The following is a 26,613-nucleotide window of genomic DNA, read 5'->3' on the forward strand; positions in this document are numbered from 1 at the left end:
ATGTTAAAGTTCGTTTCAGCGTTGCAATTATCTTTTGAGTTGTATTTGCAATCTTTGCTACATGGCCCCTGAACTTCACCTTCCTATATATTAACACCTCCAAGATACATATATAAAGCACTAGAAAAGAACTTACAGATCTCTATTCTTTTCTAGTGCTTTATACATGTAAACATCTTTACACTCGTTTGATGGGTCTGAACCAGAAAACACAAAGTCGAAATCATTCTCTCCTCGTAATCATTTCCATGATAATGCCCATTCCTGTCATTAACACAGTTATATAACATTGTTGCTCTTACACTCATGTTCTTCCCATGCCTCCCTTTATAATTTAGTTTCCCTGACTCTAATCTTTAAAGGTATCCGTGGCATAACTGTAAAAATAACTTAACATGATAACCACAGTAATTGACTTTAATGAAATAAAGGTACAAATATTTCATACTGAAATTAACAGTACATCATCAGTGTAGAACAAATGGTTAAAACGAATGGAATACAAAGTACAGAACTGTTGGTGGATTACCATGTACTTTGTATTCCATTCCTTTTAACTGTTTGTTCTACACTGATGATGTACTGTTAATTTCAGTACGAAATATTTGTACCTTTATTTCATTAAAGTCAGTTACTGTGGTTATCGTACCAGTTATTAATTTTTCAAGACTCCTGATACCAAATGCATTCAAGTGTAAGCTGTCCCTCTTATACAAATCCAATTAATTTCACTTTCTCGCTCTTCAATAAGACTTTCTTTTCTTTTTTTTTATATTTAATTGATTACATGAATGTTTATTTATATTTATCCTGTTTCCAGAATGTTTCTGAAGGTTCTATCTTATTAGCCAATACAATAAAAGTCGAACTTCTCCTCTGTTCTAGAAATTTCTAAAATGCTATGTGCATTTTATCTTGTAACAAAAATTATTTGTTGACTCCTTTTAATAAGTTATTTGCATACAACAAACTTTGAGGAAAAAAGCGTAGGCCACATTGACTTATGAATCCAAATTTTAAATTTATATTTGGTGAGAGCATGCAACTCAGCTGAAAGAACAGCTGTAGAGTTCATCTTATAATGCAATGAAATTATCATTGTCATTTTTATATTTTTATTTTTGATTTTGTCACATTCAACATATAATTTTCATTCTTGTTTTGTTTTTGCCTCAATTAAGTTGCTACTGCAAGTGTGCTCTGGTTTGTTTGCTCCCCATTCCCAAATCTTTCCCTACCTCAAAACAACAGGTTATTTTAATGACATTGCCATTTTGGCACAGAACTTGTTTGGTGCTTGACAGGGTTTGATGATCCAGCCAAAAAAACAACAACAACATAATTTCATATTCTGAATCTTACTTAATTTTGTTAATAAGAAATGGTCCAATGATGAAGATAACTTGATGCATTTTGTGGAGATCCAAATACACAATTTCATCAAAGTCAGTCTAGAAGAGATCCATTATTACATACATAGAGACAAAAAAAAAAATACATCATCAATATAAAATATATCAGTTAAATAATAAATTCTACTTTTTATTTGATAATAAAAGGATTAAATAATCTGCTAATCATCATCCTTTTAGGGATTTAGGCTCAGTGGCCTGAGCCTAAATTCTTTTGGTATTTGTACACCCTCTGTCCAAAAAGAACCAAACTTTTTGAAAATGGAAGAAACTAGTGGTGCCACCTATTTTATCTTTTTGTTGTCGAAAGCGGCAACCTTCATTAGTGTTTTGTCGACTTGATATTCATGCCGTATTCGTCAAATTCTCGCTATCAGTCGCTTCAGATCTTCGAGATAAAACTCACCATTGACCGTTTGGCCAGGCGGAATGAATTCTTTGTGGATTGGAATCATAGAAACGAATCAGCATTGTCTTTACCTTTGACTTCTCCAAGTGACTTCTTTTTCGGATGCCCCTCTTCTGGTGGTCTGCACTCAGCACTTTGGTGCTTTGTTTCGGGCTCATACTCAAAACATCACGTTTCATCAGTAACGATCGTTTCAAGGAAGTTTGAGTCCTTACAAGCGGTTTTAATGAGGTCCTTGCAGTGTTCAATTCGATACATTTTTTTGGTCGTTGGTCAACTTTTGGGGAACAAATCGCGAATTCAATTTACAAAGGCCCAAACTCTCGGTCAAAATGTTGTGCACAGTTGATTTTGGAATCCACAATTCATCTTCGATCAATCTCACGGACGATTTCAGGTTTTCTTTGATGAAATCACACATTTTTTTTTGGATGTTAACTTCACTCAGTCCAGGTTTTGGACGGCTCGGCTTTTCGTTGTCCTCAAGCGTCTCACGACCACGTTGAAATTTCTTAAACCATTCAAAAATTTGAGTATGGGATAAGCATTCATCAGCGTATGCTTTTTTGAAGTATTCGATGTGTTTCGGTAAAACTTTTACCAAGTTTAACACAAAAGTCAATCGCAGCTCTCTGTTTGAAACTCATTTTCCAACTGTTCGTCAAAACACACTGTCACTCTTGGCACTATAACTCAGCTTCTAATGAAACATGTCATAAACAGTTGACACAACACTAATGAAGGTTGCCACTTTCGACAACAAAAAGATACAACAGGTGGTGCCACTAGTTTCTTCTATTTTCGAAAAGTTCGGTTTCTTTTTGGACAGAGGGTGTATATTTTATCCAGTACTGAGTATTTTTAGTTCTTTATGTATTTCTGAGCCGTTTTTTTTTTTTTTCTTTTTGTCTTAGAGAGTATAACCTGCTGTTCCTCACTGGAATTTTATTTCTCCAGTTTCCTCGCAGTTCTTAGGGTCCATAATTCACTTCCATACAGTAAAGAAGGTCTTGCCAAAACTTTATAAACTGTTATTTTTGTTTGCTTTGTAGTAACCCTTTATCTTTTCATGTATTTTTCATCGCACGACTTAAAAATCAAATTTTATCTTCGTTAAATTTGTGTCTGCCCATATCACACAGGTAGTTATAAGTAGCGAATTTATATTAGGGGAAACATCCTTTAGCATGCATGTACATCAATTGTATACCGTGTAAAGTGTTTATTGTAAAATTGTCTTCGTTTTCTGCCAGGAAAGCATATTAAAAATCATAAGTGTGCTATCTCAAGCTGAGCACTTTATTTTCTGGTGAGTTACCTACATAATTAATATGTAATGCTTTTTTTATATAAAAAAATTATTTTTATAGTAATGGCCACAAATTACATTGAAAGGGAAAAAATAAATATTGAAAAGAAAATTCATCTCAAAGAAAAAAAATTAAAATCATGGATCAGTTGAAAAATGGAGAAAAACCAGTTGTTGTAAGGACTTTGAGTTTAAATGAATCAACAATTCAAACAATCAAACACAATGAACATAAAATCCAAGAAAGTGTTTATTGCTGGGTCAACAGTAAGTGCAAAGCTCGTTGCTTGTGTACGCAATTTTCTAAGAGAAAAATGAAGAAATCTCTAATGATTTGGAAAGATGATGCACTCAGAAGAAAATTCCTTTGAATGGAAATCTTATTAAACAAAAAAACTCTCAAAGTTTATAAACGTTTATAATGCAGACCAGGTGTTCAATGCTGATGAATCTGGGTTATATCGGAAAAAAATGCCAAAACACACCTATATTTCAAAAAATGAAAGATCAGCTCCTGGATTCTCCAGCTCCAGAATTACTCTACTGTTTTGTAGTAATGCATCAGGTGATGCATTAATCGGTTAATAAACTAATCGGTTATCATTTGTTATCATTCAGGGAGTGAGAGGTGTGATTGAAATCTGATTATCGGAATAATGAATTACAGGTAACCCCTCGTATAATGCGGATGTAAGGTTCCATAGAAATGGCGCATTATATAAATCACGTTATGCGAGACTCAGATCACATTGAGAATCGGTTAATACACTAATGTTTATTAACCGATCCTGAAATCCTTATGCTATGAAAAATTAAAATATGCACTTATTTTTATTTTGCCTAAAACATTTATGCATTATGTGCAATGAAGCTTAATTACAATTTGTAATTTTTATAATTTTATACTATGTATTTGTGTCATAGTTTATATGTGTTCTTAACTTACATGAATTACCTGAATTAAATAAAAACATATTTTTGTTGGATATGTCATTGTTGTTTATATAATAAAAAAAAAAAAAAAAAAAAAAAAAACGATTTTGGAACCTAACCCTACTTTTTGTATGTGATCTGAGTCTCGCATAACGTGATTTATATAACGTGCCATTTCTCTAGAACCTAACATCCGTGTTATACTAGGGTTACCTGTATATATATAAAAATAAAGCATTTATTGTAAACATATAATTATATACAATTCATATTCTCTGTAGAATCAAAAGTAGTGAATTAATTTTTACTTTTCTGTATAGCTAACTTTTCTTCTTCTCCCTACTATATATTAGGCCTACTGGCCTATTACAGAGCTCACTTCTAAGTCGTCCCCGTCCCCGAGGATAAGGTGACTAGCCCAATGCCTCCTGGTATATCCTGTGGCTGTATCTCGTGTGTCACTGGGGCTGGTTTGCTTGCAGGAGGGAAAACTCCAAATAAACTGAGGAGAAAAACCCTGCTGTCCACGCCCAAGACCGGCTAACTTGGTTATGTCTGAGAAAGATACTTAAATCCTTGACATCGGCATCAGGAATCGAACCCAAGACACTCCTTTCCCAGGTATATGGTTGCGAAGCGCATAGCCATAGGCTAACAACGCAGACATCTAACTTTTTAATACTTACAAATAATTAAATGGCCATGCTAGAATTATTCTATATGAATTTTTTTTAGAACTCTATATGAGCTCAAAGAAAATTCTTTTACTTTGACTCTCACAGTTAAATTCAGTTCTAAAGAAATGACATCAAATACTTTATAAACCAAACTGAACATAGCTTTCAGCTGAAAGTTCTGTAGTTTCACTTGGCCATATGAGAATTTCCTTTATAGTGTTTATTTTATGGTTTTTACTCATTCACTCATTCTGCCTTATCTCTCAAATTCCTTAGAATACAATCAAGAATATTAGAATACAACTAATATACTTGCATATAAATAATAAAGCAACAAGTAAAAACCACAGTGAAATCTTTAATTAGTAAAAAGACAGATATTTCGTACTAAAAATAATAGTACATCTTCAGTGTCTGTAACAGTGATAGGAATGGAATACAGGCAAACATTCGGTGGATCACCTATTAAGATACAATTGTTACCACGTGCTAGGAAATAATAGAAATAACAAATTTAATCTATTAAGATAAATTTTTTACATAAGATAAAAGTCTCCCAGATCTTTGAGAGAAACATACAGTCATTTCTATTTAAATTTGGTCGGTGTAAGATAATTTCACAACTTTCTTTGAATAAGCGTTCATATTTGAATCTGCATCTATGGAGGAGAACTGCTTTATCCCACTGGACACTATGAGGAGTCAATACTGTGCTGCGCCAGACCAGACTTCAGAGGTTTGTTATAATCAATATAATATTGATGTTCTTTTATTCTTTTTCCCAAAGAACGGCCAGTTTGTCCAAAATAAGAGACATCACCATTCGCAAGGTATTTGGTAAACACCAGCAAAAGATAGAGAAGATACTTTATCCTTTGTAGAAGGTAATAAAGAAGAAATTTTGTTGATAGGAATATATGTTGGAATCAGTTGATACTTTTTCAGAATTCTACCTATAGGTTCTGAGATTCCTGGAATGTACGGAATAGGAACTCTGCGGACTGTTGAAGAAACTGTAGGTGTTGGAACATAAGAGTCAAGTATCTGTTGGATTTGACTGGAGTTGTAATCATTTGATTCCATTAACTTTTTAATGATGGAAAGTTCTTGTTGTAAGATTATTGGGGAAGAGCAAACTTTATGTGCTCTATGAATTAGAGATTTAAGAATGCCAAATTTTTGAGACATGTGGTGTGCAGACTTTTTGTGAATGTATCGAAAGAGGTCATCCCAGGAAGCTGTATAAGGAGGTTGTGAACAAGGGAGTGAGAAGTAGGTTTTTTGCATGCAGAATTATAAACGATTGGAATGCCTTGTCCGAGAGTGTAGTGTCTGCAGAGAATTTGAATGTGTTCAACGCAAGGTAATGAGCTGTGTATATGACAAAGGGACCTCCTAGATGAGTCTTTGACTCCATGGGGGTCTTAGGATAATAATAATAATAATTGAGTTAATTAATAATTGTCTCCTAGTCTGTATAAGTTCCATTTTTATGCTGTCTAGCTATATTGTTTTATCACTGCTTGTGCTATGCTCTTGAAATTAATCCCAACATAGAAATTGAAACATTGCAGTTAGGATAGTTGAGTTATTTTAATCTCACGATGTTTTGTTTCCTCAAATATATATAAGGATGTATACTGAGCAGTAACACTCCCAAACAGTGAGATTACCATAGAGAAAAGCCATTCGATTACTACGCTGCTTAGTTATCTGTTACACTTATTTCCATTTTTATAACCTAACCTGTTCTCTGTATTCGATTTGCAGTTTGACAGAATACTGTCATATTTTTACATTTTTACAGATGAATTATCCAAAAAACACATGCAAGTAACAGACAAAACTACAGTTACGGACAGTATGTAGATGATTGATTATGATGATAATAATACACTACATAATATATCTTTATCCATCCACTTCTGGATGATGATCTCCTCCATATTTTTTCCACATTTCTCTGTCTCTGGCCTAGAAGCTCTAGTCGTTTCCCATTGAATGATGTAGTTCATCTCTCCACCTTGTTGATGGTTTGCCAGGCCTTCTTGAACCTTCTCATACTTGCCATTCTGTACAAATGTTTGTCCAGTGGTTGTCTTCCTGTCTTGCAATGTGCCCTGCCCATCTCCATTTTTTTATTTTTATTTCTTTAATGATGTTTTTTAATCCTGTGTTATTGGTTTTTTTGCTTTATTTATTCTTTTTATATCGAACATTGATCTTTCCATGTTTCTCTGTGCAGCTTCTAATTTATTTTCCATCTTCTTGTGATGCTCCAAGTTTCTGCTCCATATCATTGCTGGCATGATGCATTGTTCATATGCTTTTCTTTTTAGACAGATAGGTATATTTTCTTTAAAATTTTTTTTGTATTTTCCAAATTGTCTCCATCCTTGGTTTATTCTTTGTTTTATTTCAAGTTCCCAATTTCTATCTATTTTACTAGATATTTGAGTTTACGAGGGTGGTTTGAAAAGTTCTTGGCCTAACAATGAAAAAATGAATTTATAATTTCAAAATTATTTTTATTTTTCAACATAATCTCTCTTAAGACTAATACATTTATTTCAATGATGCTCCAGCGCCATTATCCCATCCCTGTAGTGGTTCTCAGTACGATCTGCAAAATACCCTCTCTACAGCTGCAATCACCTTTTGATTCGAAGAAAAACACTGACCAGTGAGGAAGAGTTTTAGTTTTGGGAAGAGATAGAGAGTCAAATCTGGGGAATAGGGTGGATGTTCCAACAATTCATAGTGCAGATCCCTTAATTTTCCCATTGTCAAAACACCTTTGTGGGCAGATGCATTGTCCTGATGAAAGATGATTTTTTTCTTAAACTGGGTCTTTTCTCACGAATTTTTTTTTGTCTAGTCTGGTTAAAAGATCAGAATAATTTTCCGTGGTTATTGTTTTACCCTTTTCAAGATAATTAATAAACAAAATGCCTTTAGAGTTTTGTTTATTAACCAACTTACTGGCCCATTATGGATCAAATATGCATCCTCATATGCTTTGTATCCATCATATATTTCAGTGTAATATCAATGGTATTACAATTTTAATATGCACTTCGCATCCATGATAACCTTGACGTCTATAGATGTCTTGGCCGGTAGCGTAGTTAATAAACACCGATACCATGTCCTTTCCTTCTGATGGAACCGACTTTGTCTTCTTTGGCGCTGAACAATCATCTTCACTGCTGTTTGGATTTTAGCGTGTAATGGTTAGAATCCGAGTCTCATCCATAGTAATAAATCGATGCGCAAAATCAGTTTTATTCTTGTTCAAACACTCCAACTATCTGTTCAGACATTTTCATGCAAATGCGTTTTTGATCTGCTGTGAACAAGCGCTGCACCCATCTTGTGCAGAGCTTTTTTATATGCAATTCTTCATGCAAAATATATCCTACACGTTCTTTTGAAATGCCTATAGAGTCAGCAATTTCACACACTTTGACTCAGCGGTCATCCAATACCATATCGTGCACTTGATCACTGATTTCTGGTGTTGTTACACTTTTTGGACATCCTTCATGTGGATCATCTTCAAGGCTGGCACAGCCACATTTAAACTCAGCAGCCATTTCTTGATTGTCAAAAGCGAAGGGGAAGAGTGCCCATAAACTTTTATGAACTTCAAATGAATTTCTTTTGGTGTTAAACCTTCTTTTACAAAGAATTTTATAACTGCACGATACTCAATTTTATCCATTTCAATACAGACAACACTTTTGCTTCAGACAGCTGTATAAAACTAACTACTTGATAAAATGATTTGCAATTTCACATGGATGCTTATGACAGATATACCAACTTAGAAAAAAAAATCTTGCCGATAGTGTTGCCATCTATGGTCGAGGCTGAGAACTTTTCAGACCACCCACATTTTCTATTTCTGTGTCATTTATTTCTATCTTTTGGTTGTAGTTCGTATTTTTGTTCTACATTACTCTTATTTTATCAATATTTATCTTGAGACCAGATTCTTGCTTTCTGTACTTAATTCTTTAATAATTTCTATTAGCTCTTTAGTAAGATGTACTATTATTTTTAGTATGAAATATCTGTCTTTTTACTAATTAAAGATTTCACTGTGGTTTTTATATGTTACTTTATTATTTAATTACTATACCACAGGTTCCATAAACATCATACTTGCATATGTCTTCTTTTAGGAAGCAAGTTTCCATAAACATCGTTTCTGCATTTTGCTGAAGTAGGCATAAAAAATAATTTCTGCACAATAGGAATACATTAATTTGAGCTGTTTCAAATGCATTTCCAATAAAAGGGACTTTACTGCAGATTCTCTCTTGCATCTTGGATTAATACATTATACTGTCCTTCAATTATTAACTTTACAGTTCCTCCTTGGAGAGTAGTTAAAGATGCATATAAAAACTTTTTCAACATTACAGATCTTATTTGGTAGTTATTCCACTTTTCTGGCTCACTTTCCCTGCTTGCCTATTCTTTGCTTACTAGTGTTGTTGTTACCCAGTAACAGCTGTTCTTAAAACAACTGACATGCATGCCCGTGCCCGTTATTGAGATTCAAAGTGAAATTCAAGTGACAACATGGCAGCCATTACTACAGCAGTCATACTACAATGTAATAGTGTATGGCATAAGATTATTATATAAACAAAAATATAATGATATACATGTAGCATTATTTCCATATAACTCCCAAAGGATTGCTATATATATGGTAAGCGAATTGATTACTACTCAAGACTTTGTAAGCCTTTCTTTCAACAAATGCTATATGTGTTTGTTTGAATTCACAGTGCTTCTTTATTAAGATTTTCATGTATATAACTTATAATCAGTATTTAGGAGACTTATTCCTCTGTAGTTTTCATAGTTGTACTTATCTCCTTTTTTATATATTGGAATGATAATGGCCTTATTCCAACTTTCTGGAATTTTTCCTTGCTGCCATATATGGTTAAATAATTTTAAAAATCACTGACAAACAGGATGCTTGTGTATTTAATAATTTTTATATTTATTCCAACTTCTCCATGGGATTTTCCTGATTTGCTTGTTGGATTTCTTGTAATGTTATTTCTTCCACTGTATGGTTAGTAGTTAGCATTATATTGACCAGCCTGGTTGACCAAGTGGTTAGTGTATCCGCTTTCCAGCCTTTTGGCTGGAAAGCGGATACACTAACCACTGGGTGGGTTCGAATCCCGCCATGGGTATGGATATTTGTGATTTTGTGAAAATACTAGTGGTGGACAGTAGATGGCGATGGTGTAGTTGCGGTTAGTTAGTGGAATAAGTTGTGGAAACAGAGTTGTAGAGTGTACCCTCCCTCGATAAGTCTTTGGACTCCTGGAGGTGTCAAATAATAATAATAATAATATCAGTTTTAATTTCATTTCCTATCTTGCCATAAGTTTTGGAAGAAGTCCAGCCAGGTTTACTCATTGATTATTTCAGGTTTCACTTTTTTCTTTTACCTCCTTATTCATGTTTCTTAGAATTTTGTATGTATTTGGTCTCTTCTCTAAGATCTTTTTATAATTTTGCTATGACATGATCCCATGTTTCTCTATCTTACCCCTGCATGCGTTTATGCTATTGCTCTTTTATGTTTATAATTAATTTCTGCTTCTAGTGATTTTGTGTTTAACCATTGTTTATACACTTCTTTCTTGTCTGTGATTATTGGTCCAATATTCTCATCCCAGTTTCTCTTCTCCTTTTTCTCTTCCATTTACATTGTTCCAAGGCATTTTATTGATGTATTTATTAATATGGATTTTAAATTATTCTATTCAGTTTCAATATCATCATTTTCTTTTATTTGTTCTAGTTTTTATTTATTCTTTGTGATTTATGATTTATTTATAATTTATGATATGACTAAAAGTAGTTAATACTTTTGTGATCCAAGAGTTGAGAATAGAGAAATCCATAGAAATTAATCAGTGCTTTTGCTCTTTCTTCCCTTTTGACTCCACTGTAGATATAGATATAATTCTGTTATATCTGAAATTTGTGTTTTCTTTGTTTCTGTTATTACTGCTAATTCAATATTTCTTTCTATTAGAGTTTTGTTTAGATCTTGGTATTTGTGGTGAATACTTCTGACATTCCAAGTAACAACAATCCAGATATTCTTGTTTATTTTCATTCTTTTTCCTTTTCTTGTCCTACTCATATCTGTTAACCTGTCCTAGTAATTTTCCAGAGTGACAGTTGGGTTACTTATTTCCTGAGACTTTGGAGTAAGAAAACTATTCAGCTGGATTGGCTACTGGCCATCCACAGCCTAGTTTGGGAATGAGGCTGCCACCTTAAAGCCTCCAAACTTGCCCTAAGACTCCTTTCTCTCATTGGTACCTGTCCAAGCTTCATACCCAGTCTTATACTTGGTTGCTAAGGTTCCAGGGTTCACCATGTGGAAGTGAGATTTGGATTGGGGAGGAGAGAACTGAGTGATCCTACTTGCGAGTATTATATGTTGTGCATCTATCCCCTTTGAGACCCTCCAAACTGCTAATCATAACTTATTTTATTTGTATTCAGAACATATGACATGTTTCAGTTGACATGCGACAATGAATAAGGGAAACAATTCGAATTGTAACAGACAAAAGAACTATAGTCCTATTTTGGTGCCCTCTAATGTTGTAAAAAAAAAAGTATTACAGTTATGTAGGAGTTGATCATAACAGTCTCCCAATGCCTTTTTTTGTAAGTTCCTTTTGAAGAAATGCAACGTGACGTTGCCAAAATATCGGAAATATTTATTAAAGTGTAATATAATTTAATTTATATTCATATTTACATTGTTCAATTCCTTAAGTGATTTAATAATACATAACCAACGTATAAGCCTGTCTACGAGGAGATGCTTATAATTGATAAGCATAAGATAATTTTTTATGGACATTAATGATCAGGGAAAGAGATTATGCTATTTAACTCTAAACATGAAAATAAACTACTTGAAAAGAGTCAGTTTCAAATAGATTAGAAATTTGATGGTTTCACAAAAGGAAATTGAGGGTTAAGTAGAGCAGTTCCTTGCATTATTTACGTTGACATGTGAAAAAAAACTTAGAAGAAAAAAAAACTAGTTCAATTCTTGTTGGGACCTTAATGAAGAAACCAGTGACTGAATCACAAATGTAACTTGTTAAGATTCCCACAAAGATGGAATCTGTAACACATTTCTGCTTAAGACATAACATGGACTAGTCATTCAGGAAGATGGAGAAAACACACACACAAAAAAAAAAAAAAAAGGTGGAGGAATGGTAGTATCCAGTTTGGTGGAGCAATGTTCCTGAAAGTACCTATTAAAAAACAACATAATACATAAACAGAGTATCTATGAAAAAGTAACGAGATGTAGAGTGTGAGAGAGAGTGACTTATTCAATGCTCTTCTGTATATATATATATATATATATACTAGACTCGTGCTATAAACTCCTAGGTACCAGAGAAATAGTTTGCTGTAGTGAATTTGGGATAGTGGGAATTTATCTGCTCACATTCTATTTCCTTGAAATAAGGAACTGCAGGAAATAAAGAAAATCATGAGAAAATACAAACAAAATAGTGAGAAACAGAACAGTGGAAATTAGTAGAAATAGAAGAGAGGAAATAACAAAAGAAATTGCAAGAAATAATGAAAGAAACCATGAGAAATAACAAAGAAAATAGCAGAAATTGTAGATTGAAAGGAAATTGTACATTGAAGATGGAAGGATTGGCAGAAACCAAGCATAAAAAATACAAAACAACAAACATGAAAAATACAAATGCAAACATAAACGAAAACATGTGAAAGAACTGGAAAAGCATGAAAGTATAAAAATTAAAATGCAAATTAATGTTTAAGGTAATGTAGCATTTAAAAATTTAAATTAATGTCACTAATCCAAGATCTTAATAAATTATACATATGTGCATTCTGTACCATTAAAATAAAAAATAATGAAAACTTCAGCAGTTTTCATAATTGGTCACCTTCAATTCAAAAGAAAGAGAGGGAACAGAAGTGATGAAAATTAGTCAGCATCAGTCAACTTAAGGAGAGGAGAAACCAGTTGACATAGCTGGTGTGAATAAATCACCTTCCTAATTGGATAGAGATCCAGTGATGGATAGCTGGCATAAATTGATACTGTTCTCTTCAAACTGTAAATTAAAGAAATATTGTGGCACAATATAGTAATTTTTTAATTATGAAGTTTGTGTGGATAACAGCTCATTTTATGTTTGAAAGATAGTTTATCCATAAGATAAAAAAAAGCTATTTTGATTTAGAATTTTTGATTTATTTGTACAAATTATACAGATTTAGTTTATGAAGATTTCAGGTACATACATTAATTCAGCATTTTCATTTTTATAATTTCATACTCTTTCTAGTTATTACTTATATATCTCCCATTATAGTTGCATTTGTACTTTTTTCATGTTGATGTTTTGTGTTTGTTGCCAATTTCTTGCCATTTCCTTTATCGACTGGTTGGGATATCATTTGCTAGGAAATTCAATTCATTATTCTGAAGGTTTTGAGTTTTACTGTTTATAAGGAGCTTAAAGTAGCATTGTTCTAAGAACTTAGTCTAGAACTCCTTTGTAGTTCATTATATGGCATTTTGTTATAGCAGTGTTTGCTATATTGCACATCTACTGTACAATCAAGAATATTCTTATAGAAGTTTTAAGTGGAGCTGAGTAAGAAAGAAGTGTTTTAAAGGAAAAAGAATACTCATCAGCCTCCAAAAGAAAGTTTTTTGGATGCTTAGAAGTCTATAGATGTGATATGGTTATGCCAGATCTTGATTGGGAATCAGAACATTATCAGAAGTAAGCAAGAGTCAAGTAGGATCATTCTTCTAGATAATAAGATGGCTTTGTTTTGAAATTATTGAAAATCAATAGATTCTCTTCGCTCCACCTGAGAATAGTGAGGAGATCAGTGTTTAATACCGGTGACAGAAAATCTTGAAGCATGAACCATTTGAATACTGCAGAGTTTCTTATATGAAAAAGAGGAATGGGAATACTGTCATCAGCAAAACTGTGGATAGGATTTGAAGTTAAAGAGAGAAGGTCATTGATGTATAGGTATGGGCAAGGGTACAGAACTTTTGATAATCCATTGTTGATAAGGAAATGTAATGAGAGGAAGCCATCCACCATAACATTCAGTGAGTGACCAGAGAGGAAACTGGTAATCCAGTTTCCTCTCTGGTCACTCAGGGTACTATGGAGTGACCAGAGAGGAAACTGGATTACACAGGGTACTATGGAGACCATAAGGCAGTAACTTAGTGAGAGGACCTCAATATCAAGAGAATCATAGACTTTCTCCAGATCATTTTATAGCAGGTAAGGTGAGTGAGGAGATCTGCTGTAGAATGTGAATGGCAGAATGCATATTAGTGATCACTACTAATTGATGGGACTCTAGGTAGTGAAAAAGTTGGTTGTTGATGACCTTTTTCCATTGCTTTTGAGCATATTGAGGTGAAGGCAATGGCATGAAAGTTCATGGCCTCATTTTATCTCTCTTTTTTATGTACAGGCTGGATAATGCCTAGCTTCCATGCTGTTGAATAGATGCCAACATCTGTTCAACAACCAGGATTGGCATGCTCTTGGCTTCACATAGGATTAGATGAAAGAAAACATGAATATCACATACAAGTCATTATAGGTTTGAGAGTCTATTTTTAGAATCAGCATCAGCTATGAAGCACTCTCCCAACTGTGACAAGTATGGTTGCATTAATTTGCCAAAGATCTGGAAGACTGTCAAGAATACCATTTTAAGACCTTGATAACCTGACTTCTCCAGATAAAGTTTATAGCTGTCTAGTCCTTAGAGGATGGCATGTCAGGACATTAGTTCTGTTTCAGTTAAAATTTGAATTGTTTTTCAATAATTATTTAATTTAGTGCTGTGTGCTTGTCACAGTTATAATTGTGCTCTGAAGATGCTGGGTAGAAAACGAACAAAATGTCAGTAAGTTTAATAAGTTCAGTAAGTTTGTTTCCTCTCTTGGTGTTTATACTGTGAAGTGCTGTTATGAATAATCATTGACACCTTAGCCTTTCCATACGTATACTCTCAAAGAAACCAAATTCCACTCAATATCTATTCATGTTGTGAGCCACATAGCATGCTTATAACTAGTTTTCATCTTCTGTAATCCAATGATGAATTTACATTGAAACAATCAGCACACCATCATTCATATTGCTTGGTTGCAGAGTTTTATTATTATTATATTATTATTATTTTCTTTCTTTTATTCCTGCTATTTTATAATTCCTTGTACAATTCTTGGTTTTTCACCTTCAGTATTATTTCCAGTCATACTATTTTAGGCCCTCATTTAATAAGTTCATTACTCAATATTAAAAAATGAAAATCCTCGATGTAACTAATTTGAAAATGTTACAAGCTTCACAAATATAGTTATCTTTTTTACTTTCAAGAATTATGTATGATTTCTGATCATTGTTTTTTTAATATAAAATGTTAATTTTTTATTATTATATTACTCCTGCATACAAAAGGCAGAAGGGCCTATAGCAAATAAATGCCATGTATGGTCAGTGGTCAGAAGTAGAGCAATCTGTTGGTATTCTTGAACTTCTAGATGTTGTAGTCCTTTGGAAATGCTTCACAGGGAGATTGTTCAATAGAATTGAGGTGGACAGAATGAAAGATGATTGGGAGTAGCAGGCTTGGTGAGTATGTAGTTCAATTGTAAAGCAGCTCTTGCGCGAGTTCCTTTAGATCTGGCAGAAATAGGAAATAGAATTGCTAGTTCTGCTGAACAGTGGCTATGGAAATATCTGCAGAAAAGACACAATGCAGAAACTGATCTTCTATAGGAAAGTGGCTAAAGAGAGTCTGCAAGAGATGTGTCATTAATCAGCTGAACTGTTCTTTTCTGAATAACATCAAGAATTTTCAGGGAGGTCTTAGGTGAATCACCCAAACATGAGAGCAGTATTCCAAGTTGGTTGAGTTTGGGGATTTATAAAGAGTAAATAACTCTCTTCAGTAGAGAAGTAACATTTTAAGCAGAAAGGAATGCCAATTTTTTTTGGAAGCTGATAATATGAAGAAGTGATATGATTATGCCAGTTGGTATTGACTGTTGAGCTGAGGATTATCAAAAGTGAGTAAAAAAAATCTGAGGGTTTTTTTTTTTTTTTTTTTTTGCAAGAAAACAACAAAACTGTTTTGGAAGCATTGAAGTTGACTAGGTCGTTTTCACCTCAATCAAGGATACCATGGAAATCATTGCTTAAGACATTTACTTATTATAGATGATCTTGAAGCTTGAGATGTTTGAGCACTGCAATATTTGTCATATGAGTAAGACAAGAGGAATGTGCTATCATTAGCAAAACTTTGAATACAGTTTGCAGTCAATGAGGGCAGATCATTTGTATAAATCAACAAGAGGGTGGTTAAAATGACCAACATTAACAGCAAAGCCTGAAGAGAGAATACCAATCCACTATTACATGTACAGATCGATCTGAGAGAAAACTGGCAATCCAGTTACAAAGGGAGGAAGTCAGTCCATGTGATGATGATAATTTATTGAGAGGCCCTCTATGTCAGACCCTATCAAATGCCTTGGAGATGTCAAGAGCAACAGCAAATGTTTGTTGAAACCTTTCCATGGAATGGATCCAGAGGTGAGTAGTGTAGGCCAGATCTATTCTGGATCTAGATTGGTGATTTCATACTGGTAGTTACTAATTAAATGGCAGTTCTTCAGGTGTTGAAGTTTGCTGTTGATCGATCTCCTTCAGTTTAAACAAAATTGATGGGCTTTCTTCCATGCTGTAGAGTGGATGCCAACTGAGTACAGTTTAGTGGATAGATGATAAAGAACAGGTATTAGTTCAAGAGCACATCTCTTTAGTACAGTGGCTGGTATTCCATTAGGACTAGCTGTCTTTGTTGTATCCAAGTTATTCAAGGTTCTTCTGATGTCTTTCTGCAAAAGTCACAGAGGATATGAGATGCAATGTACTAGGCAAAGAAGGAGGTAATTTTCTATGGTTTCTATGGAAGAGAAGAATGCAGCTAAGAGACATTATCAGCCTTGTTTTTAAGTAATGCTACAATGCTACTGTTAGGGTAAGACAGAGGAGGTTGCACAGATGGATAAAAGTTGCTTCCTTCCAACGGGTTTGGCAATGGACCAAGTGCAACTACCAGTGGAACAAGCAGTGAGTTTTCTATATTTATCCTTGCTGAATTTAGACTTTGCCCTTTCAATGATTGTTTTACAAGTATTGCAGGCAACTGTGGAGGAAGATGGTGTTTTGGTCTCAAGCCATTTATGATAGGCTGTTTGCTTTTTCTGTACTGCTGTAACCTTTGCCATGGTGCAGTATGATCTTTGTTGTCCTTGCACCGGTAAAACATAAACCAAACCAAATTTGATTTTCTTGGACTGCCCTGGCACACCTCTTGGAGAACCATGGTTTAGATATGGGTTGGGATGAACAGAATGAGGAATGAAAGCATCCAATCCATTCCAACATGAATTATTTTTGTAACATGATTATCATGGATATCTGGAACAGATGAATGAAAACATAGTCTGACAATGGAAAGGGGTAAAAGTCACATAGGTCCTCCCACCTGGCATTGTTGTAATGCCAGAGTACATGAGGTTGTTACCTGAAGGAAGGATGTTCCACCAGAGATGAAATTTAGATGAGATTGTGATCTGAATTATCAAGCGGAGCAGTCACCTGAACAGAGGAGAACTAGTTAAGAAGAGATCCAGAGTGTTTGGTGGGTGAGGAGGATCATCAGGAATTCTGGTTGGGAAATGAATGATCTGTTTTAAGTCATTGCTTACAACAAAAAATCTCTTCCATCTTGGTCAGTGAAATTCAAAAAAGGGAACTAATTTACATTAAAATCACCACCAATAAAGATGACTTCACTGTTTGAAAATTTTGACTAAAAATTAGCTTTGAAAATAGGAAGTCAAAGAGGTCAGAATGAATTTTCAGAATTGGGAGAATGGTAAAGTCAGAAAATGAATGAAACAAAATGTGGCAAACCACAAGAGGTGATAAAATAAAAGTGGGATTCTAGGTTAGATATCCTTTGGCAAAGAATATCAGAACACACAAAGGCACATGTCTCACATGACAGAAAGAGTCATAAATTTTGAATTGTTAGGATGGGATTTGGTTGATTTAGAAGAAATTTGAAGTACAGTCAGGAACATAACATCAAATTTGGATGATCGAAAATGATGATGATACACATCTAAGTTATTATTGATGTTAAAGATGTTGAATATTAAAGTTTTTGGATTTGAGGAAGGTTTATTTTTTAGCTAAACTGCATGGATGCTATACTTATTCAAGCTTAGTTTCATATTTAATGTTTCAAAAGGTGAAGAGAGGAAAAAAAAAGGGGGGGAACATGCAGTGAAGAAAAATACTCTTGAATGTGCTGTCCATATGGAGAGCATCCAGTCTCCAAACTGTAATGTACCCCCTGAAGCTGGGGAAAATACTGGATCCATGCAGTATGTTTGGCATGCCCTCGCACTGCACGTTGAAAATTGGTGGGGGGGGGGGGGTCAGAAACCAGAACCATTGCATGGCAATAATCATTTCAGGTTACCAATAAGCAAAGTGGTAGTATTCACTAGGCAATGAAATTAATTACTAAATAAATAAATTTCTAGTCTTACAGGTTATACAGGAGCAGTCTCATTTCACTATGCTTTGCTATTACATACTGTTTTCTGACATTTTTCTCTCACTCTTTCTCACTTTTGTAGCCTTTAGAATGTTTTGCTCCTTTCATAATAATTGCCTGTATTCTTTCTGAATTCTTTCAAGAAAAAGAAAAAAACATCTAAACAGAAAGTTCTATGAAGACTTGATTCTGTATTCTTTAAGAGAAGCACACCGAGTTACTTGCCTGAAACTTTTTATATATCTTCCTTCTGAATAGTTTGTTGACATTTATCACTGAGTATTTATTTTTATATTATTTAAATTAAGGGGATATTAAATCCCACATTGTTTTAAAACCGAATAAGAAACTCAAAGATCGGAATCAGAGAGTTTCATGCTGAATATGCAAACTAGGGCAACTCGTAGCAAAGGTGGGTAACTCTCTGATCGCTATTCTTAGTATTTTCCATAATGTAAAACATATCTCCTAGGAGATATATGATGTTATACATTATGGTGGGAGGTCACTACCCAGACCGGTTTCGATCTTTATTGAGATCTCATCAGTGAGTAGCTAGACCAAGTATAATACTAAGGGTATAGCGAAAAGAACTTATATACTCTGCTATACGAGTTGTCAAAAAGGTGCACCCATAAATTATTTAAAATAAAGAGCCAATAGGCTTCATTTTGGCGATGTAAACATTATTTGAATTAAGGGGATATTAAATCCCACATTGTTTTAAAACCAAATAAGAAACTCAAAGATCGGAATCAAAGAGTTTCATGCTGAATATAGTAACTATAAAAGTATCGGCGACTACTAAGCTAAAGCACATAGTACAAACTAGGGCAACTCGTAGCAGAGGTGGGTAAAGCTCTGATCGATAGCAATCAGAGCTTTACCCACCTTTGCTACGAGTTGCCCTAGTTTGTACTACGTGCTTTAGCTTACGCTAGTAGTCGCCGATACTTTTATAGTTACTATATTTGTCATGAAACTCTTTGATTACGATCTCTGAGTTTCTTATTCGGTTTTAAAACAATGTGAGATTTAATATCCCCTTAATTTAAATAATGTTTACATCGCCGAAATGAAGCCTATTGGCTCTTTATTTTAAATAATTTATTTTTATATCTTTTCATATATCTCATATTTGTGTGAATCTGATTTTGCCATTTAATCTTGGTGGTTTGGTTCTTGTTTTAGAACTCACTTTTTCCTCAACTCCCCTCCCCCCCCTTTTTTTTTTTTTTAATATCTGACTCACCAAAAAAAAAGGTCACAAGACTTACAGCAGATCAGTACTGTGTGTGTGGGCATCAGGATAAGAAGAAAGGAGGAATCTGTTTTTTTTTTTTTTTTTTTTTTTTTTTTGAACACAACCGACATTCATATTTTTTGGGAATGGCAGAGTGGAGAGGTGGGGGACTGTTCCAAAGAAGAGAAGTAGATGGAATGAAGTTGGTTCGGTGAGTTTCAAGATGGATTGTAAAAGGATGTTGGTTAGCAGTATCTTTTGTTCTAATGATCGTAGAGAAAAGGAGGAATAATAATGGCCAATTCAACAGAGCACTATCCATAAAAATTATAAATAATATTTCTGGAAAATTTTCCATGCTACTCCTCTAAATTAATATTAATTTTTATGGCTATTTTGCCTACTTTAAGAGTACCCCTTCTAGGGTACTCAAAAAAATTAAAAAAAAAGCAAAATAGCCATAAACATTAATAATCCATGAAAGTATTTGTAGAAGAGGCACAAGGCAAAAACTGAATGTCTTTGAAACAGGGATTGAAATGGATATATGAGAAAGATTATTACCTGGATTGCTCTCTTCTGGATAGAATCACACAATCTTAGAGAGGATTTTGGTGCATCACCCCACATATGGGAATTCCATCTTTGGGTGGATTTGTATAGAGTAAGCAACTGTGAAGGTGTGAAATAGTGTCTTGCATGAAAAACTATACTAAATTTTTTGGCAGCTGCAGAAGCTATAGTTGATATGTGTTCTTGCCAGAAAAGGTTGGAGGTATAGGTCAGTCCAAGAAGGGAAATCTCATCATGTTTGGATATCTGGGTATTACTGAAATTAAGGGGGGGGGGGGGGAGTTTTATTGGAATTGAAGTCTACAAGGTTATTCTTGCCTCATTGAGATATAACTAGGAGATAGTTGTTCCAATACCAAATAATATCCTAAAAGCTATCATAAGCATTTATGAAAATAATCAAATACAAATAAAATTAAATCATGAGCTATCATATACGAGAGAGATAAACCAAGGGGTCCAACAGGGATGCCCCCTTCTCAGCAACTCTCTTTAATATTTACCTAAATGAAATAATAATAAAATGGAATAAAATTTTCCATCAAGATATTAAACTTTCTCCTACTGTGAACTTAAACACTCTCCTTTTTGCCAATGACCAAATAACAGCAGAAATGAAGTTTATGAGAAAAACTGCAAAGTATACTCTATTTGATCACAAAAGAAATGAAGAAATTATGAAAGAATTAAACCAAGAATCAGTAATAGAAAAAATTAAAAAATATAAACATAAATGGATGAAACATGTTCAAAGAATGAAAATAAAAAGATTACCAAAACAAGCCTTAAAGTACAAGCCATTAGGAAAAAGAAAACCAGGATGTCCTCTTAAAAGATTCAATGATGACTTCTAAGACCGGAACAGGCCACACTAGGCCTAAATCTTTGATATGCATGATGATGATAATGATAGGAGTTCCAGGCCATTGACTGTTGTGAATCTTTAGGATTCTAATAATTGAGCACTACAAGGTTTGTCAAATGAAAAGGAGGAATATACTGTCACTGACCAAGCTCATAGACAAAAGACAGAACCCTACATTGGTAGAGAATTCTGAGAACAGGAAACCATCCACCATGATATGTAGTAAGTGACCAGTGGAAATTTTGCAACTATAATTAGTTGCAGAGTGTGAAAGGTTGACCATAGGATGCTAAGCAGGTCCCTGTGCCAAGCCTGATTAAAGGCTTTCAAAATATCAAGAGCAACTATGTGTTTTTTTCCAAATTTTTCCATGGCTTGAGTCCATAGGTGGGTGGTGAAAGCTAGATCATTTGTAGATCTAGTGGCAGAATCTGTATTACTGGTCACTGATTAGTTGGTAGATCTCTAGGTAGTTCAGGAGCTGGTTGTTGATGACCTCCATAATTTTAGAAAGAAGTGAGCATAGTAGTTGGATGGTAATTCAGTGTTTGACTTTTGTCACCTTCCTTTGGGATGTGCTGGATGTTGTCCTGTTTCTCCATGCTGTAGGGTAGATACCAATTAAATAGGATAGGTGTTAGTTCTGGGGGACAAGTTTTTAACACAGTAGGTGGGGTACTTTCAGGATCATGTGCCTTGTTTGTGCGTTGGGTTATTAAGGATTCTTTGGATTTCTTTCTAGTGGAAGATTATGGGTGATGTAGGGAGAGCAGTTCTTGGTGGAGTTGAGAGAACTTTGCCTAGCTCATCAATGCAAGAATTGGAAGAGAAAAGAGTGATGCCAGTAAGCGCTCGTCTTTAGGTGAGGTGACTACAGTACCATCTGGATGTGAAAGTGATGGAAACTTGGGTGGGCAAAAGTTGTGAATATGGGCCTTGGCAAAGGATCAAATGGGTTGACATTTGGGCAGGAGATGAGTTTGCAGCATTTGGCCTTTTCAAAGTCTGATTTGGATTTGGTGGGTCTGATTCTTTTACAGTTGTTACGAGCTGCATTATAGACTGAGTGAGCAGCTGGAGTTTTGTTTTAGAGCCATTTTGATATGTAGAAGTTTATTTCTTTTACTGCATTGGCACTTTTTGAGAACCAAGGCTTGGATAGGGGCTTTGAATTTGGAGTGGAATAAGGGATGAAGGTCTTCATTCCTGTGAGTATGATTTCTGTTATTTCGTCCATGCAGGAGTTTGGATCAGGAGAACTGAAGCAGTATATGAGCCATGGGAAGAAAGAATAGAAGTCACAGAGACCGTCCCATTTGGCACCCTTGGCATTACAAGGGTGCCAAAGATCATGAGACAGAACTAGTGGGTGAAGGTTGTTCTGTGGCAAAAGAGACTTGTGTGATGTTGTGATATGAATTACCAAGAGGAGAACTTACATCCACAGTATACTTAGAAGGGGAGATTGTTAGGAAGAGATTGGATGGGGGGGGGAGTTGTCAGCTATTCTGGTAGAGAAATTGATGATATGTGTTAGATCATTAGCTCCTACTTGTTAAGCTAAATACCTTGTCACAGCCAAGTTTCTAATACTTTTGTATCCTGAACCAGTTCAGAGATATGTGTCTTTTCTTGTATCTTATATTCTCTTCAGGTGAATTTATGCACATTTTTATACTTGAGCATAGTAATGCAGTGTATTAAATGCAGAGCTCCAGGAAGCATTTATTATTAGTTCTGCCTTTCTCTTCAAATATTTACCAATAATTCATATAACTGACACACAAATTACATGTTTTGCTATACTCTGTTATTCAGGTCTCAAACCAAAATCAGCTGTTCCATTTCTTTTCTGGTGACTCAGAAAAATTTCTCTAATTCTTTCTTGCTAGAATAAGCAAAAAATAATCCAATTTTAAGTTTTGAAATTGCACACATAACTCTGGTTAGTGGATAATGTAATAGTTTTTCCCATCTCCATATTGTGTGTGCTTGTTTTCTGTTTCTGATGTTCTATGAAATAAGACTTGAGAATGGAGGAACAAATCTCACTCAGGTTAGATCATGGCAATGCAGTGCCAGATGATTCACATGGAGTATATCTGATCATTGAAAAGCATGGACTCAAGTACCTCCACATAACCTCTTTCTGCCACCACCACCATTCCCCATACTCTCCTGATAGGGGACAGACCAAATCTATTTTGTTAAATTATTTCTCAAATTATTTGTTTGCTTTAATAACAGGACTATAGTATGCTAAACTTACAAAATAATCCTCATATTCACATTTAGTATTTAGTACCATGCTATTCCTTGTTTGGAAAGGGTGAAAGTGAGATCACTGGGAAGAGATTCCCACATAGCCTTTTAAGGAGTGCAGAGAACTGACTGGGTTTCTGATTCAATGTTCCAGTCATCGCCTTCTTGTGGTGCATCTAGTGGCACAAGTAGATATCTGCCCAGATACTGAATGAATGAGGGATTGGCTGGCAATTTGAGATTTAGCCATCCAAATTGTATTCTGTATTGGCTTAAAAAAATACAGACCCCCTGGCTATTAATCTTCAGTATTTAAGTTATTTTAATCTGCTGTTGTAGAAAAAGTGCTGATGGGAAGAATTTTGAAATGAATGTGCTGCCTTCTATCAGAATTAATTGCATTTAAATTTATTTATTTATTGAAAATACAGCCCTCTTTCCAGAGAATATTCTGCATATGTAATTATATTTGTTTCATATAAGATATAATTTTTACTTGAAATTTTGCACATTTGGTCATAACACATGAATGAAATATGAAACAGTTTATTTTTGTATTGTCTTATTAATAAATTGCTTTCCCCCCTTTATTATGTTACTAGGTCCCTACTAGAACAGTTGGTGTTAATGTGCGTATAGTTCAGGTAATGAACAGTTTTATATGGTTATTAGTGAAAGTAATCATGACGAATTAGTTGTTTTTTAAACTTGAACAAAAATAACATTTTTGTTCAAGTTTAAAGTATTTAACATAAAATGATTTATCTAGTTTATTACATAATTATGTTTGGCTGTAGATGAAATGGGAGAATTCAAAAGTGTCTTTGGTATGTCCCATACTTATAGTTTTAGATTTAACTTGTACACTGCAAGAATAGTCAGGGTGTGCCATGACTTCCATTTCTGTCATTTTCAGTGACTATAACAGTTTGTATAATTGTCTCATCAAACTGGCAACATATTTTTGTAAGTATAACTGTGTTTAACCTTATTGACTATAGTTGATACTCATTAATCAGAACTAATTAAAACAGGATTGTGTGCAGATTATTATTTTTCAGATTACTGGATGCTAAATGAAAAATCAATATTTTTTAATGATATTTATTTCACTTAATTATTAATTAAAATATATGCTGTTGCATTTGATTGGGTGGAATTATAGAGGAGACATTTAAGATCCTAAGACCAGCATATTACATTGTTTGTTTCATGTTCTCTGTCAGTTAGCATGTTTTGCTGAGGAAAAATTCTGCTTCTCCTTATAAAAAATGTCTTCCAGTGGAAAAGTCCTTATATTGGTTCTTGTGTTTGGATGATGAACTCAGAAAATAAATACAGTAAAAATAACTAAGCACACATATGGTGTTTGTGAAGGAAACTGCCTTACTTTAGTTTTTTTTTTAATTTTAATTAAAAAATTTTTTTTTTATGGGGAGCCTATCCATGAGAGATTAATTAACCTATAGTACACTAGTACTGTGGATAGGCAATGAGGAACTTGCTCACATTTGATTGGAAAAGCTGTGAGAGTTGTATTCTTTGGGAAACGTTGGAAAATCAGTTATTCTAAGAAATAAACATCCATCCCTCCCCTCATAATAGCTGCTTATAATGTCTTTTTTACTTTGATCCACATTGCCACCAGATATTGGATAATGCTAGTATTAGTCTGTATTATTGAGTCATTTTGATTGTAATCTGTATCATCCAGAAGTCTCCGTTTTAGAGTATCTCTGTTGTTAACCTTCTGCACATATATTAATGTTTTCATGTGATCCCAGATATAATGTTAAGGTCAGAAAGCCTAACTGCTCAAGAATAAGGTCCTTGACCTTTCAAATGTTTGGACTAGTGGTAGAATTGAAAACAAACCTGTTGAAATAATATTCTATCGCAATGAAAATATATATGCTGTCACATCAATAAAGGAGCAACCTTCAAAAGGCCTGGTTCCTTTTTTGTTTTGTGAGATAATAATCTAGAAATCCAGCTTTAGAAACCAAAATTTGGAATTTTTTTCAAGACACTTCAGACCTCCATTATGGAGGATGGTGGTCTCATATTGGACAGTGAAATCTTATACCACCTTGAAGGTATTCACAAACATTCATGCTAATAGTGAAATTTGAACCCCTGACCTATTGAACAGAGAGAAGTGTTCTGCACTTGGCCAGCCAAGATGGAAAATTGAGTTCTAAGTTGTTCAATCCATATCTTATATTTAATGAAATTCAGTTCAGCTGTTGTTAAGGGTTTCACAAAGCCCATAAATGCTTATTACAAGTATAATTCACTACATCTTGAGTAAACATTGCTTTATTGGCAGAAAGAGTGTATTTACATGTACAGCATTTATATACTCTCTTGTAATTCCATCTGTCTTTTTCACTGTACTTTTTGAAAATGGTATTGATGCAAATTCTCTTTACTTAGCACCCTCCCTTCAATCATTTCAAAGACTCCAAAATATACAGATATTGTTGAGTATTCCATGACTGCATTGTACTCAAAAATATGTTATATTGAACTTGTTGAATATAATGCCACATTCAGATTCAACACCAAATGATTCCTTTTCTCCATGACTATCAGTATACATCAATAGAAAGTGTCAGTTAAATCTGTTTGGGAAATCACTTAATATTTCTCTACATCAGATTTCAAATTGCCATTACAAAAACCATAATGACATTATGAAATGTGTTAGTCCGTCCACATTTCATAATGCCATTCATTTCAAACCTAGCCAGCATCTTTCCAGCAGACACATCAAACATCCCAATAACCCAGTAAAATGAGTTTTTTTATTTATTTTTTTTTATGTGACTCCTACCCATGAAAGGTTTAAACAGAGACAATACATTAGTACTGTGAATAGGCTAAAGATTTTTTTATATTTTTATTAATTTTATATATATTTTGGTATTTTTATTTATTTTTCACATAATGTACAAAACCAGACAAAGAACTTTTTCAAGCCACTGCAGGTCTCCAATAAGTGGGACAGTAATTACTCCCAGAAATTCATCTCCGATCTAAATACAGTCACAAACATCCAGCACGATGCTCGTGACTGTGTACAGTATTTGAAGTAATCAAGTACTGTCTCTACTTGTGGATTTTTGCTCCATGTTATGTGTTAACCAAAGTGTTTGTTCTGGAAGACAAATTT

The 26,613-nt window shown here is 34.1% G+C and overlaps 1 protein-coding gene across 4 annotated transcripts in view; it reads left to right on the top strand.

Moving 5' to 3' along the window:
• Positions 1 to 26,613, top strand: part of LOC150098707 (uncharacterized) — a 202,021-nt gene that overhangs the window by 109,514 nt on the left and 65,894 nt on the right. For all 4 annotated transcript variants that reach the window (XM_090404840.1, XM_090404843.1, XM_090404842.1 and 1 more), the window contains exon 7: positions 24,041 to 24,082. In XM_090404840.1, the coding sequence (XP_090260966.1) occupies positions 24,041 to 24,082 (42 nt within the window). The remainder of the gene's footprint in view (positions 1 to 24,040; positions 24,083 to 26,613) is intronic.

Source organism: Typopeltis vanoorti, chromosome 15 (assembly GCF_054136105.1).
Source record: "Typopeltis vanoorti isolate ZY-2024b chromosome 15, IOZ_Tvanoo_1.0, whole genome shotgun sequence".
Taxonomy (NCBI): domain Eukaryota; kingdom Metazoa; phylum Arthropoda; class Arachnida; order Uropygi; family Thelyphonidae; genus Typopeltis; species Typopeltis vanoorti.